This window comes from Vitis vinifera, chromosome 7 (genome assembly GCF_030704535.1).
Source record: "Vitis vinifera cultivar Pinot Noir 40024 chromosome 7, ASM3070453v1".
NCBI classification, from domain to species: domain Eukaryota; kingdom Viridiplantae; phylum Streptophyta; class Magnoliopsida; order Vitales; family Vitaceae; genus Vitis; species Vitis vinifera.
In genome coordinates, this window is record NC_081811.1 from 5,317,352 (window position 1) to 5,333,387 (window position 16,036).

A 16,036-nucleotide genomic window follows, 5' to 3' on the forward strand; every position below is an offset into this window, starting at 1 on the left:
ATCCAATTTAATTTTTTATAATATTTATAATTATAATATATAGTATATATATATTTTTTAAATCCATATGTAAATACTTAAAATAGTAAAAGACATTTACATAAAAAATTGACTACTTTTTAAACAAAAATATGGGAAATATCAGATTCACAATTTAAAAATTGTTTCATCCCTTTTAACCAAACATATACTTTTTTTATTGTTATTATTTTCTTAAAATTTACCTTTGATACTATAGGACAAAACCTTAAGACCTGTTTGATAACTGTTTTCAGAAATAATTCTATAACCTTTCCGAGTACTTCTCAAAACACTTCAAGAATTGTATCCGAAAACTTTTCAAATTTACTTTTAGAACTTACTTTTGGAACCAATCCTTTAAGAGCTATTTTTGATAAAGGATTTATGAATTGAATTTTTAACCAATTTGGATGCTCATACCATACTGTGAAACCAAATCTTTCCATCCAAAAGGACCAAAGTGAAATCCTGAAGAAAATTCTCAAATATCATTATCAATGTCAATAGTATAAATAAGGAAATGAAGTAGCCAATCAATTATAACACATTACACTGGTAAAACCCACAAATCATGATTTACCAATTTTTTTAAGCAAAATTGAGAGCATCCTATTAAGTCTTAAGCTTCTCTAAAGAAATGATTAATCACCCTAGCCAAATTTTTCCACAAATTCAGAAATTCTGTGTGGAAAAGAGACTGATTGATAAACAGAATCTTGTAATCTAGTAGCTCCTGCCCCAGTAACTCCACTTCTTTGCAGGCTTTCCTGTCACAAAGCAATTAACACCTGCACAACCCACAAGAACAAAGAGGACCTCATTCACCAATATTTGGATTAACAATATGAGATTAATCTGCAATCCCATTCACTCGCATATTCTCATATTATAATAAATTCATAATGAAGATGTGCCCATTTTAGATCATGTATTATATTGGCAAAACTGATGCCTTCATCTTCTTTGATGGTGTTTACACCTTTTAACAACACACTAGATACTAGTCTATATTCATCTGAAACCATTCTAGTCCAAGCCTCCACTCAGATTGAATCCAAAATTCTGCATGTGTCTCTACTTTTAATTGCATATGTAGTAATCTACGATATGATAAAATATAAGTTTATAAATTACATTAAGTGAATGATTAAATTCAAACCCTGCTGGTCTTTAATCACATGCTCATACATGATGGCCTTAAAGGAGTTGAGGCAGGATTAGGTTAATAAATAGACCCACCATCAATTTTTATATGAAGTGATGATTGATGAAAACCCATCAGCAATTAAGGAGCGCCATTTGTAGGTTTTTTGTTTGATTAAACGTTGACTTCCACTGAAGTGAAGATAATAAGAAAAATCTTAACCAATAATGACGATGATGATGATCATAAGTAAAATGGTACCTTCAAGGTCTGGCTGATCAAAAGGAGCACAAAGAGTTTTAGCTGCTCCTGTCTCGCCCTTTGTCCTTGCTTTCACATCTTTTTCCACTTCCTAGCGAGTCAAAACAGATGAATAATAAATAAAAAATAAAAAATAAACCTGTGTTTCAAACCCAAAATTAAAACATGAGGTCAAGTAATATTCTCCTAACTTGGTACACAAAATCTTTACTAGTCAAAGTTCACATGGAAAGTCAGGCTAAATCCAAAGCACGCATGATGTAAAACAAGCTTTAATGATAGGTAGTTTAATTGTCCTCTTTATAACCAAGACCAGGGTCCTTTGCATCTCAAAAATGAACTGACATTTTGAATCATGTGTAAAAGTGTTGAGGTATATGACAATACAAAATTGATGATAAGGGCAGAGGCAGAGTCATAATGTTGAATAAGAAACAAGTAATTATCAAATGATATGTATCAACTAAGACAACCCACAATAGCACATGAGGGATGAGTTTCCATACCATCTCATCACACCAAGGAGCAAGGATCATTTTCTTCTGGCCAAGCGCTTCTATGAATTCGTCCCATGTTCTCACAGTCTTAATACAAGCATCTCGTTTTTGTTTTGCAACATCAAACAGGTTTTGTTGAATATTATCCAGCATGTCTTTTACTTGTTCAACCAAATTGACAATAGGAATATCGATTTTAGCTGAATTGTCACGGCGAACAGCACGCGCCTGTGGATAGAACAAAATATATCATTCTTCCAGTAAATAAGTAAAAGCAATGAAATGGAAATACCATAGAGTACTGAACAGACACAATAATATAAAGAAGAAACAAATTGGTTGAAAGGAAATAAAAATAGCAATTGGATTACCCATACCTGCTTGTTAGCTAAGTCTTTTGGCCCAATCTCAATTCTAAGAGGAACACCCTTCATTTCCCAATGTGAATACTTCCAACCTGGTGAATAGTTATCTCTAAGATCTGCCTCGGCACGAAAACCTGCTTCATTCAAGGTATTCACAGTGGCATCACAGGCATCAAAGATTGCTTGAGTATCAGCATCTTTAAAAGGCACAGGAACCACAATAATTTGGACAGATGCTACTTTAGGTGGCATCACTAAGCCTTTGTCATCCCCATGAACCATTACCATCACCCCAATCTGCAGATATGATTGGAAAGATAGAGAAATCAGCATTCAAAAATCCAATCTCATTAGCTGTTAGAATTACATTACATGTTTGCCTTGAATTATACTTTAGTTCAAGTCAATCAATTAAGGACATGAATAAAGCCCCATAAAAAGTAGAATATTGGGCATCGATACATCACCAATAACCTTAAAGTGATTTAAGAAGTTCTAGTAGAGAGAATCAAATTAAAAGTTCCTCATGCATACATACACCATGCCTAAAAAGAAATCCCATGCATGAAAATTATCCCCCCCTTTTGGAAACATAATTGCTGTTAAATTAGAACTTTTCAACTCAAACAAAAAAAATGTCATTTATTTACCGTTCTGGTACTGTAGGCCCAGGAATTCTGCCAGACCATAGCCTTTTCTCCCTTCTCATTTTCAAAGGTTATATCAAACATTTTTGCAAAATTTTGACCTAAACAATGTGAAGTTGCACCCTGTATACCACGACCAGTGTTTGGAATAAAGGCCTGAAAAAAGGTAAACACAGACATAATTACACAGTTTACTTCTATCATAGAACACAGAATAGTTAATGCAAACGGTTTGCAATTCATTGGATGATGGACAAAGGATGGAGTGCAAGCAGATAAATAAAAATCAAGTACCTCAACACTTGTTGTGTAAAATCCACCAGCAAACTTCTCCATCTCACTCTTCTTACCCTTTATAACAGGAATCGCCAAGTACTCTTCATATATACGTCTATACAGTTCCAATATTTCAAGGACCTGTGATTAATAAAACAATTAGAAAACCAAGTGCAAAAACAAAAGCTGAGGCATCTATTGAAATGAGTGGGGTCACTTCTTTGGAGTCATTACTTATTATTTTGCGTTAAGGATTAGTAGAATGCGTAGCCTCAATGTGACAGGCCCACATCCTCTAAGCCCATACATATATCATTGAGTTTCTGGTAATGTAGAGCCCATCTCAAGGTCCACACATCACAATTGAAATTGGAAACCAAAACAGGAAAAAGAAAGAAAAAAATTCTCAAACAATTCCTATAAACTTAAACTAACACCTCCATAAACTCAATGAATTAATACCACACAAGGAGTGATTGGATTTAAACTTTCTTTAAATATTACAAATTGATTTCACTTTTCAACTATCTAGTGACCCCGATTCACAAGAAGTCATAAGTTTAAGACCCTGAATTCCATACCTCTTTATCTGCCTCTTCCTTTGTAGCAAAAGCAGTATGCCCCTCCTGCCAAAGAAATTCCCGACTCCTACAACCATCAAGTATGTTAACTAGGCCAATGAACAACTAAACAAGATTTTTTAACATATTAACAAATAAGGAATTGGAGAATCATAGTCGATCATGAAAAACTAAAGCTAATTTGCAAATAATCTCTAATCCTAAAATAACCTCAGGTTAGCTAAACAAGAAAACAGAACAAATTAAAAATCAATAAATGCAGACCAAACTACCTTATAAATGGGGTAGGATGGCTGAACTCCCACCGAACAACGTTGCACCATTGGTTAAGTCTCAAAGGCAAGTCCCGGTGTCCCCTTATCCACTTAGAATAATAGGGATACATGACAGTCTCACTTGTTGGACGAATAGCAATAGGCACTTCCAAATCTGATTGTCCAGATTTTGTTACCCAAGCGACCTAGGAAAAAGTCAACATTACCAAAATATTAGGTGAGATAGGATTAATAAAATAATTCATAACATTTTTGTCAAATGAGCACCATGAGTTCTTAAACAATCTATGTATAACCAATTAGCAAACAAAATATCTCCAGAACAAAGCGACAAATGAAAAAAAAAAAAAAAAAGTAACGCTAATGACAAATAAAAACATGAAAAGCTATGTGAACTTGACAATTCCTATAATAAAATAGTCCCATACAAAAGCATTGAATAGGCTATGCTTCTACCCAGGATCAACAACAATCGCTTCAAGAGCAGAAGCCTTTTTTAAAAAAAGAAAAAAAAAAGTTCCATAAGAAGATCAACAGGGGTGAATGCTATTACCAAATTTCAAGAGGCACATTCTGTTGAATTCAAAATCAATACCTTAATTAGTAAACAGAATTCACTTTAATCCTATCATATGAAAAGCATTAAAAATCTTACCTCTGGAGCGAAACCCTCAATGTGATCCTTCTCCTTTTGTAAAACACCAGGTGATACAAAGAGAGGGAAGTAGCAATTCTTGATTTTCATCTTCTTAATCTCCGCATCAAAGAAAGTCTGCATTTCAATATCATTCAAAATTTAGCAATAATAATATCTTATTCAAAGTCTAGGAAAAGAAAAACAATAGAAAGGGAGGAATTAACAGCAACAACTAGGAGCCAAACATCCTGGGAATGATTTCAGAGAAGTATCATACATGTTGAAGCTGAAACATGTGTGTCCTAAATCTCTCTTTTCGTGGTGGAGGGGTATCTTTTGGGTCTGATAGCCTTTCCTTTCCAGATTTCATTGACAGGTTGAGGTTGGCCAAAGGCCACGGGCAGGGTGTATTGTCCATTTAGCTCTTTTATTTTGTTTTCTCTTCATTTGGGTATTCTTTGTATTGTATACTTCTTGTTTACCAAGGTAGCATCCACTTTCCTTTGCTGGGGGTGCTTTGATATAGTTCTCATTTGCATATAAAAATAACTGACCAACCAGGAAAGAAAAATTTTCTCATTGCATAGTTCAGACTTACTTGCATCGTCTCCCAGACTGCCATAGTCCATGGCCTCAGAATGTAACAGCCTGATATATCATAGTACTCAATCATTTCACCATTGACGCAAACCTAAACAAACCAAAGAAAGCTTAGATGGTCAAGGGCAACAATACTTGTACATTCTAAAATATGATAGCTAGCAAGGAAGCATTATATCGAACATGAATCACAGATATAATTTTGTTTGTAGGGCTATTAAATTAACACAACAGTGAAACAACATCCACAAGTTACAGAATTCTAAATAACAAAATATAATATAGCATTCCAGCTAAGGCAATGAAATCCTATCCTGGGCTAATATTATTTCTCCGCTGATCTCTATATTGTGCAACCACAAATCATTCCATAACTGTTCAGGGGCAACAAACATGATAGTTCACCAACCTAGGACCAAGATTTTCAATGCATCTGCAGTATCTATTGAGTAAAGAATAAATTTCCAGTCACTAGAAGTTAACAAGATTAGAAACTTATAGACGACCACAATAAGTTTGTAACAATCTGTTTTCTAACCTATTGCTTTAGATAGTAAAAATTTTTAATAAATTTTTGTTAAGTGTTTCAAAGATTTATCACTCAAAAATCATTGATCATGGTGTTGTGCCATTCCAGTCCTAGAGAATCTAATAAGGGCATAGGCTTTCTAGTTTTACTTGAATACAAGATACTTCCAATGTGAATAAATCATATCTACACATTAACATATCTACCTTATGGCAGATTGTGTTTCTCAGAGTTCTTTTTCTCATAGAAGTTCATAAAAGAACCCTAAAAAAAAAAAAAAAAAAAGAAAAAAAACTAAAATATGGGAGAAATGCATCACAGACAATAGTTGGTAATAATTAGGTGGCATTAGCCCCTTAGAATAGAACCCCTATGACACTCCAAGCATTCCTGACTAGAGATATACTTTTTGATGTCAGCAATCAAAATATGGTAAGCAAAAAGGAAATCAGAAAAATAAAACTGAGAAGCTCAAGGCTATGTTTGGTTCAAGAAAAATTTGAAGGAAAATGAGAGTAAAAGAAAATAGAGGGAAAAAATAAAAGGAAAGAAAAAGTGAAGGAAAATAAAAATTGATTTAAATTCAATAAATGATTTTTATATACTGCTTCAAACTCATTTCACTTACTTTAACTCTTCTATATAAAAATTAAACAATTTAAAATTCACAATTTTCTTACTAATTTTAGTTATATTTGATTTTTTTTACTTTTTTCATAGAATTTTCCAGGAACCAACCAAAATCTAAAAAAAAAAAAAAGGACTTCCACTTTTAAATTCCAATAAAATTGTTCTATAGCCACTAAACCTGATGGAGCAATGCATACCTCAGAATACCATTCCCCAAAGTTCTCCTCCTTCTTATAGGAAAGGCCTAAACCAGTCTCTTTCTTCACCTCCTTCTTTTTCCCACCTGAAAAAAGTCAACAATAAAATTTAGAGGAACCAATACGACCATCACATAGATACAGAAAAAGCTCTTACACTGCAGAGAGGAGCAAATACTCACCACCCTTTGCATTGGCATTAGCCTTTTTTCCCTCACCAGACTTTTTTCCCTCACCACTAGCCATCTCCTTAACTTAGTCCTAAGAAAAACATCAAACAAAAATGGAATTAAAACATACTGAAACTAAACCATACAGCCAAAACAGAGCAAAATGCATTCTCTTGACGGGAAATTCTACAAGCCACAGCCGAATCATACAAACTACTCATTTACCCATGTGTACAAACGCACCATACGCACGAATCCAAACGAGTAAATTGAAAAAAAAAAAAAAAAATTACTATGCAATTAGGTGATAGACGAGAAACCCAGACAGCTAATTGAACCAGAAACGCGCATATGGGAAATTCTTCAATGAAAAAACAACCAATTAACAGTCTAGGAAGCATATATGATGAGTATGCGACCTAAATCACGAGATCCGTGTACAAGGGGGTTGCCACTCCAGCGGTCAAACCGTGGATTGGGGTTTCGGGAGGGGAGGCAACCCCAATCGGCGAGCTGAGAGTTTCGGATTCAAGAATTCACCTTCCAGAAATCCACTTGCAGCCCTGATAGGAAACCATCTACTTTTATGTTTGAGAAAGCATTGTTTCATTTCTTTTGTTTTGAGATTACATGTTATAGATAATGGTTTATATTCTCATCATCTCATCTCATTTCATCTAAGAAGAAAAAGAAGAAGAAGAAGAAGAAGAAGAAGGAAGGAAGAAGAAAGGGTGTGAAGATAGAGCTGTGCATACCTGGCGGCGGAGGCAGAGACAGGGGAGGGAAAACACTGAGGAACTCGTTTTCTCTATTGATGTTTAACCTTACCCACCCAGCGTTGAAATCAAGCCCCACTATAAAACCCCTTCCTATTTGATTTTTATTTTCCTCTACTAAATTACACCACACCCCCTCATTTTCTTAGTTCTTATGAGATGCCCCTTCCTTTAATTTACTATTGTGAAAAGTGAAAGGCAAATTAGAGCTTTATTCCCTTTTCATCACACCCACAGCTAACTTTTGTGATTCCTCTTCTAAAATCCCTTCATTTATGACTATTCAAAAAATTAATATGAATGAAGAAATCCAAACTAATTAGACCGTATTTGACAATGTTTTTACTTAAGGTATTTTTTAAAAATATTTTTAAAATTTTTAAAAGTGTTTCTTAAAATTTATATCCAACACTTAAGCTTCATTTTATAACAGTTTTCAATAACAGTTTTTTGTTTTTTAGAACAAAAAGACTGAAAAACACATTTGTCAATTATAAACTATTTTTTGTTTTTTGTTTTTTCATAAAACAAAAAACATTGTATTTTTAGATAATTTTTTTTAGTTGTTTTTTTTTTCAATTGGTTTTTTAGAGTTGTTTTAAAGAATAATTATACAAACATATATAATGATTAAAAATAAAACTATGGATATAAAAATTATTTTTAAAATATATTTAAAAATAAGTTAAAAATAATTTTAAGTTTTCAAATAGACTTCTGTTCTACAAACAGATAACAATTTTCAAAAATTGTTCTTAAAAGCTATTTTTTTTAATTGTTTTAAAAAACAGTTATCAAACAAGGTCTTATTTTTTGTTTTCAAAAACATTTTTTAAACTAAAAACGTTTTCTGAAATTACTCTCAAACGGGTTATATAAGAAAAAATATAATGAAGTTCAATTTGATTTTTTGTGATACCTAGATTCCTTTTAAAGCACCTTAACATGTGATTGATTTTTATCATCCTATTAAAAGAGGATGCCTTTTGAACCAACCCAAATCAATCTATTTGAAGAAAAAAATATGGATTTTTATGACAAATTTTGTTTAAAGAATTTATGGCTTAAAAAATAATTTAACATGAAAAAAAATTTTTAAAATTGCTTATTATATAAACTCTAATTTGATTTATATAAATATTCTTTTAAACTTAATAAAAATTTGAGACTATAGTTTGAATGAAGTTGTCCCAATTTGAAACCCTTGGACACCAAGCTATTGAGACATGGTAATATTCTTGGAACATGTCTACACCCATTTACATTCATTACAATTTTACTCCGGATCTGCATATCCGTGCAGTGCAAGCAGTCAAAACTTCTGGATCCAATTCAATTCTGGGTCTATGTATTAAAATATTTAAATTAGAAGGTCAACTAAATGCAAGCAGAGAACGTGCAGTGCAATCAACACACTGCATCCATTTGTTTTTTAAAGTAAAGATTTGACAGTGATCCCATCCATACTAGCATCTCTCTCTTCTTTTTTTTTTCTCATAGCTTCAAACTGTATGAAACCACACCCTGAATCCTTCATGTCTTCTTTGGAAGACCATCACTGCTCATAGCTCGCCCAATAACACAGCCAGCATTTTTACAATCAAGACATCTTAAGATTGGTTTAGGCATCTACCCAATGGCCATGGAGAAAAGAAGAGATCATTTCTCTACTCCACACTAATCAATCATGAACATCATCTCTAACCCAGATCATATAAGAGCACAATTATGTTACCATAATATCTGAATCAAGGAAGATCTTTATTGTTCCATGGCATTTCAAATTGAGAAACAGAATTCGAAGGACTAACTTCAAGCTAGAGTTACATTTTGGGTATAAATGTTTCTCCTTCCAATGAAATAAAAAAGAGAGGAAAAAAAAATAGAATGTAACAAAGAACAAAAAACTTGGGGTTCTATCCGTCTGATCACCATTCCCAAACTAACATGGTCTGTGTTGTATTTCATTTATCATGGGAAAAAAAAGTAAAGCAAGGAGGAGCAGGAGACACAGATTTTCACTGAGGCTAGCAGGATGAACTACTCCCAAGGCTCCCCCTTTGGGAGGAACCATCAACTACAAAACAATTCAGTAAGAGGCTTAGCTTGGTTCCGGTGGCACTAGTTTCAAACCACGCATCCACTCGCAGAAGCTAGGATCATCAAAGTGAAGAAAACTGCTTTTCAGCTTAACCCGCTGGTCTGCTGTCAAAGTTCGAAGTTGAGGGAATCTTGCCTCCTGCACTCAAGTTTTAAATTTGCAGTTGTCTTAGAGCTAACTCACAGTATGACACTACTTTTAACTCGATCAATAAAAAATTAAGCATCACAGATAATGTAGTCATCAATGCAGAGATCAATTGCATGAGATCACAGTAAAATTATTATTAAAAAAAACCGTTATACTCTTATATTTTCCCAATTTACCTGCTCGTAAGGAGGATCTTTGTGTGCTGGTATTAGGCGAGAAACAAAGTATCGAGCCTGAGAACTTCCCTCCTGTCAAAGACCCAGACCCATTAAGGGATTTCTTTCTTTGTGGTTAAGTGGAACATATAAAGCAAATAACACAAACAAATAAAGAATGTGAAAGGAAAAAATGACAAACTTTGAATGCAAGGATCCGAGGAGCCGGAAACCGGGATTCAGTGAGCTCTTCTGCCAATGTTCTGCAAGCTGCTAAGGCTGAAGCACTTTTTCCTTCATCAGCGGCAAGTTCAGCACCCTGAATGCCACCATTTGATGGAAATATGTTTAACACACACAGGCAACAAACACAAAACAAAGGAGACAGAAAAAAAAAAAAAAAGAGGAAAAAAAAAGGAGAATATAAAAGGAGAGACTGCAATTCTAGCTGGGAAATGCTTGACCAACAAACACAAACAAAAGGAAGTGGATGTCAAAGGAAGCAACTCAGCACAAGAAATACATGGCCTCACATCCATAGAGGGATCTGACTGTGATAGCAAGACCTAAAATCTTACAGGTAACAGAAGCTGAAACACATAATTTTCTCTTTATGCTTGAGAATGTCTTAAACATGATGCTGGGATGTGTGAGCATGCATCCACATGTCCTTTGTTACACATTATCCGTTTCATTTCTACAATGAGAAGGAAAAAGGACAGTTTTATCTAGGTTAAAAATTATTTCATTAGTACAACTGCAACCATCTTCTTTTGAGGGATAAAACATCTATTAAAAATCCATCCCGATCTTGCTCATTAATACCAAGATAGTTTCTTAATCCTCTTTTAAGAATATAAACTGTTAAAACTTGGTCATATGTAGGCTTTATGAAATTATATGTCTGTGTGATGGTTTTACATTCAGAATCTAACACAAGTGGTTCAGTAATAATAAAATAAAAACATATTTGCTACTATTATTATTTTCTGCCGTTTTCCTAAAAGCAAAAGTCAAAAGCATGTCTAATAATTTGCTAAAAAGGTAATAAATCACCTAGTGGCAGCCCAACTAAAGTGTGCCTAGTGTATATATATTTTTGTATGTGTGTGTGGTTATGTTGATATTAAGCTGGATACAGTCTGTTCTCCAGCATTTCTTCTGTGAAGTTACTGTTCTCAATAGTCTAGACTGAAACCTGCATATTCATGCTTGACAGGCCAAGACTTCTGCTACAACAAAGACAATGACCCTTATGTTATGTAAATTGCTATTGAAACCAAACTAAATAAATAAATAAATGTATTTGTAGAACAGGAAAGCCTTCAAGGTTGTGGTATCAACTCAATGTCAACAGTGAAGGTACACAGGAACAAGTGAGGCAATGCAGAACTAATGGTGATTATGGCAATGCTAATGAGGTGATGGTGTTGAGAAACTATGATACATGGACACTCCAACTTTATCTAGCATGCCCATGTCATGTCATAGGTGCCGAGTCAATTCATGTCAGATATCCCCACTTTGCCATGGATATGACTGTTTGATTTTTGATTGATTTATCTATCATATTTTAAGTTTCAACTTCCTTGACAGAATTTTTTTTTTGATACAACCAAAGCATGTATTAAGAAGCACCAAAATGAGGGCACCATATATAGGCAGTATTTACATTTAAAAAAGAGAAAGTCTGCTGGAAAGTAAACATTTATGATAATATTTAGGGATAAGAAAGAAAATATAAAGATAAAAGACAAAAGATGCAACATAGATGAAGGTGATGGGCACCCCTTTTTTCTATGGGGAAGAAAGAATTTATTAATTAAACACCAGCATAAAGTACATGGAAAGTATACAAATGGTGCCAGAAGACAACCAAAACAAAGACCAAACCCCTCTAAGATGACCCCATACAGTTAATAAAATCTAGCCAGGAACAGACGTCACAGTCCAAGAGGTGGTGTTCTTGAAACCAGAAACAGTGAAGTAGTGGTGATGACAGGAATTGAGTGGTGACAGTTATTGTAGATGATAATCTTCATGAAAGCAATTGCAGTTTAATGCCTGATTTTTGCAATGCATCAACAACATATTCATAAATCTCTGTCTCATTCACTTAAATAGTGACCAAAAGCAAAAATTAGGGTGCAAATAGCTATCACTTCCAAACATAAATCACAAACACCCCCTCCCCCACAACATAAACACTCATTCCATGGTTCAAAAAGAAAAATTTATGATCAACACCGGGAAAAACATGAAAAACAGAAAGAAATCGGCAACATGATGACCCTGTAAAACACGCAATGCTAAAATAACCAGGAGATAAGGTAAGTGACATACCAACCAAATGAAGACATCAGTGCCATGATCAAGAACAACTGCAGCATCAGACTGCATAGCAAGATCATAAGCAGGAAGTTCCTCAAAAGTGCCCCCTTCCCGGTGCATTAGACAACGAGGTGCTATCATACGAAGAGACAGATCAAAGGATGCATTCAAGAACAAATTTCGCAATACAGACCTCTCATCCTCATGACCTACAATGCTTCCTAAAAGTGGACCCCTCCTAAGATGGAATAAGTGCTCTGGCAATACAGAGAGCTCTTTGGGAAACCGATAAAGCTTTGACTTTGGTAATTGGGATCCAAATTTAATAGTGATGTCTTTAACTCTTTCATCTATTGTTGCTCGCATATCAATAGCATCAGAATAGTTTTTTGCTTGCAAGAGGGTCCTCTTAGCAATAAGAACTGCAGCCACATCATCTTGAACACTCCCTAGATATGCTGAAACACTATCCACAGTTGGCAACCTAACAGTAATAACCCTTGAAATATCGGCTTGATAAACGTTTGAATATTGAATTGCAAACTGGAAAAACACGTAATCGCTCTTGATGTCTCCTTTAGTTTCCATGGAGAGTGCAAAGCTTTGTGTTTCTTCAACACTTAGCATTTGAATAGAGAGAGAAGTGTCATTTTTAAAAGTTTCATGAGCATCAGTGTGTGCCTCTTCACCAGGACCCACAACTTGAGTTATGAGAATATCATCAGAGCAGCGTATCTCAAACAAACCATGGGAACCTGCAGCCCTAGTCGATGCCCTTTGTAAGTTCACACCAAAGGCCTCCCCAAAGTCATCATGAAGAACCAGAGCACCCCCAGAAGCTTTTGCAAGAGGCTGCAAAATGGGAACTCTTACTGGGCATGTTCCAGCACATAGAATGTCCACCACTGTATTTTGTCTGTGAGCCTCCTGACCTAGATGCTCCATCCACTTTAGTGCTGATTTCTCCATATGAGGATAGTTTGGATGACTCAGGGAATGAGGGACCGATCCAGGGCCATAAGTATTTGGTCCACCAGCACACACAATAATTCTGCTATTACCCCCTGACCTTTTAACTATTCCTCTTGATATTTCAGCTGATGGCCCTTGAATTATACGCAGAGCAACCTCCACAGCTGTACCCAGGCACCGGTCTCTAGAAGCTTCTGGAAGGTTCAATTTGTATGGCCTCAATGATGAGAATATGGTATGTATTACAGGCAGTGAAGCATGTATTGCTGACAGGTATATGCCAGTTCCATAAATCAATGATTTCAAAGAATCCTGAGTTGGTGATTTGTCACCAGGAAGCACATCAGCAGATGCAAATGAATCCTCTGAAAAATCATATACTGATACAGTGCGACCATACAGTACAATACCAATTCTTGTGGTTGGGGGTAGTGAATCAACAAATGCATGCAAGGAACTCTGCAAATGCTGGAGGTGTGCTTCATCTAAACACTCGTCTATCACAAGAACAATGGGTGCAGAAATTCTCAAATCGCCAACTGGAATAAAACCAGGTCTCTTGTTCCCAGTTTGAACATAATCAACCATAGGAGACGACAGTTCTGGATAGTTAAGGAGCTCTTCCTTGCTGGTAGCCACGTATTCACCTCCACTTCCATTCAGATTTCGACAAATTGCACACTGCCACTGACCTGAACCAAGCAAGATGTTGCAATAAAGATTTGCATAAGCTCCACAGTTTTGGCAGCGGTGGGGATCACGCTGTATTACTTGAGGACCTGGTGAAATCTCCCTCCCAGGAGAAACCAATGCTCCAAACCCCAAACTTGGAACATTTGCTTGTTTTTTCCGCTTCAATACCTAAAGAATGACATAGGTAGAAGAGAAGCTCCAATTATTTCAAGTTTTTAAGTAAATGGTGAAAAAATGTTTACAAAATTTTAAACAAAAGTAATAGTTAGCATTACGGGAATTGTAGATGAAATAAAATGAGAAAACAATAGAAAAGTAATTACAAAATGAACATAAATTCCCCCAACATATGGAATTTCAAAATTAACTAGATATACCAGGCATCCGCAATAATGTAGATATACAGGCAAAAAATAATAAAGGTAAACATCCTGCCTAACTTGCAGAGACAGAGAAAGAGAGATACCTTATCTGCTGAAAATAAAACATACGGTGATTTCTCAAGATGCAATGACTCCTCTGTAGCATCAGAAACTCGGTGCTGCAACTCAGCTGACCCATTTGAATAATAAGGAGGTGAGGATGTGGGCAAAGATGAACTAGAAGAGATAGCAACAGGCTGAGGAGTTGCAGGTGATGTCCGGAAGGGCACAGCAGCAGGCCGTAGTGGTGAAGAAAAGACAGGAGGGCCAGGGGGAGTGCTCAAATGAGGAATAGGGCTGCCAGTTTTAACCCCATTGACTGGTGATAGCAAATTTGGAGTTCTAGTTGAGGGGGAAGGAATCTGTTCTTGCTGTAATCTTGGTGGAGGAAATCTAGCTGCTACAGGTGAGGGAAAGGGTGGAGGAATTGAATTTTTCTCAGGACGAAGAGTAGGGGCGTCTGGCTGTGTGGGGGTGAGAGAGCCAGAGTATCCAAGGGAAGGTTGCGGTGGGTTAGCCATTGGAATTCAGAATTCTCCTAATAAAGATCCAAGAAGCCGGAGTCAAGTATCAGATTTGAAGAACACAAAAACAATTCAAACCAAAACCCAATTATGAAAAGAGGATAAAAGGTGAAGGGTTTGAATTGTGAGGAAATTCAATGATGTGATCATATAATTTTCAATAATGTGATTAGAGCAGTACACGATAACTTCAAAGGACAACTTTAAACAGCCTATAAAGCAGCAACATAATTCGAGCACATGGATCTTAATCTAATATAGTTCTCGGAGAATAAACAGATTTAAGGAATTAATAGACCAAACCTACAAAACCAAACCCCTGCGACCTAAAACCCCAGGTCAAAGAAAAAGAAAGAATGGGTTTTGATCAAAACCCAATTCTAGGTATCCAGGGAAAAACCAAGAAGTTAATCAAGAATCCTAAAAAAAACACCAAAGTTTCAACTTCCCGGATCAAAACGTAACAGGGTTTTGATGGACTCCCATTCCAGATTGAATCAACACCACCAGGCTCTCTGAATCCACGCAATTGGGGTCCTGAAGAGATCCCTGATCACACACAAAAGTCAAACAGAAAGAATAAAAAAAAAAAAGAAGATCTAGGGTTCTACATCAAACAGAATAAAAATTAAGTGCGTGAAGGAGCAAACTACATATAAGGAAATTGAAAATTGCATACCTGGGAAGCGACGAAGAAGATGATATTGTTTTTTAAATATCAAAGTACCCTCATCGTCATCATTCTACTTCTTCTTCCGGGTAGTGTGACAGGCGAGCACTATCTCTCTCTCTCTCCCCTCTCTCTCTCTCTCTCTCTTCCCTCTTTCCTTGTTTTCTGTTCTTCGTGTGTCGTCTCGCCTATAATTTTACGATGAGCTCTCATTGGATGGCGAAGCGGAACACGCTAACTTGCACTGCGCCTGCCCCCACACACAATTACTATCGCAACCACAAAATTGGATATACATGGCTCGGGCCTGACCCATCATCAATTAAACTCGGAAAAGTCCATGATGAGGCCCAGACCAAAATTGAAAATCATAAATGGAAAGCATGGAAACGACGACGTTTTGCCCCATGGA

At 35.7% G+C, this 16,036-nt stretch overlaps 2 protein-coding genes across 5 annotated transcripts; both read right to left on the bottom strand.

Moving 5' to 3' along the window:
- Nucleotides 1-490: 490 nt before the first annotated feature.
- Nucleotides 491-7,743, bottom strand: LOC100253683 (proline--tRNA ligase, cytoplasmic). 3 transcript variants are annotated; one of them, XM_010654035.3, is made up of 14 exons: nt 7,586-7,682; nt 7,250-7,393; nt 6,843-6,921; nt 6,661-6,746; nt 5,303-5,395; nt 4,723-4,839; nt 4,065-4,252; nt 3,793-3,859; nt 3,230-3,352; nt 2,939-3,091; nt 2,301-2,585; nt 1,933-2,151; nt 1,427-1,517; nt 491-809 (listed from the first exon to the last, which is right to left on the bottom strand). In XM_010654035.3, exons 3-14 carry the CDS (start codon nt 6,904-6,906, stop codon nt 745-747), a joined length of 1,551 nt encoding a protein of 516 aa, XP_010652337.1. In that variant the 5' UTR covers nt 6,907-6,921; nt 7,250-7,393; nt 7,586-7,682; the 3' UTR covers nt 491-744. The 3 variants fall into 3 exon arrangements, with proteins under 3 accessions (XP_010652337.1, XP_002281375.1, XP_059593934.1); XM_002281339.5 differs by lacking the exon at nt 7,250-7,393 and having other exon boundaries at nt 7,586-7,743; XM_059737951.1 differs by lacking the exon at nt 7,586-7,682 and having other exon boundaries at nt 7,371-7,393.
- Nucleotides 7,744-9,350: 1,607 nt separating this feature from the next.
- LOC100248579 (protein transport protein SEC23 A) lies at nt 9,351-15,881 on the bottom strand. 2 transcript variants are annotated; one of them, XM_010654036.3, is made up of 6 exons: nt 15,634-15,881; nt 14,475-15,503; nt 12,356-14,176; nt 10,215-10,331; nt 10,034-10,105; nt 9,351-9,845 (listed from the first exon to the last, which is right to left on the bottom strand). In XM_010654036.3, exons 2-6 carry the CDS (start codon nt 14,949-14,951, stop codon nt 9,708-9,710), a joined length of 2,625 nt encoding a protein of 874 aa, XP_010652338.1. In that variant the 5' UTR covers nt 14,952-15,503; nt 15,634-15,881; the 3' UTR covers nt 9,351-9,707. The 2 variants fall into 2 exon arrangements, with proteins under 2 accessions (XP_010652338.1, XP_002281404.1); XM_002281368.4 differs by having other exon boundaries at nt 14,475-14,968; nt 15,634-15,851.
- Nucleotides 15,882-16,036: the final 155 nt, after the last annotated feature.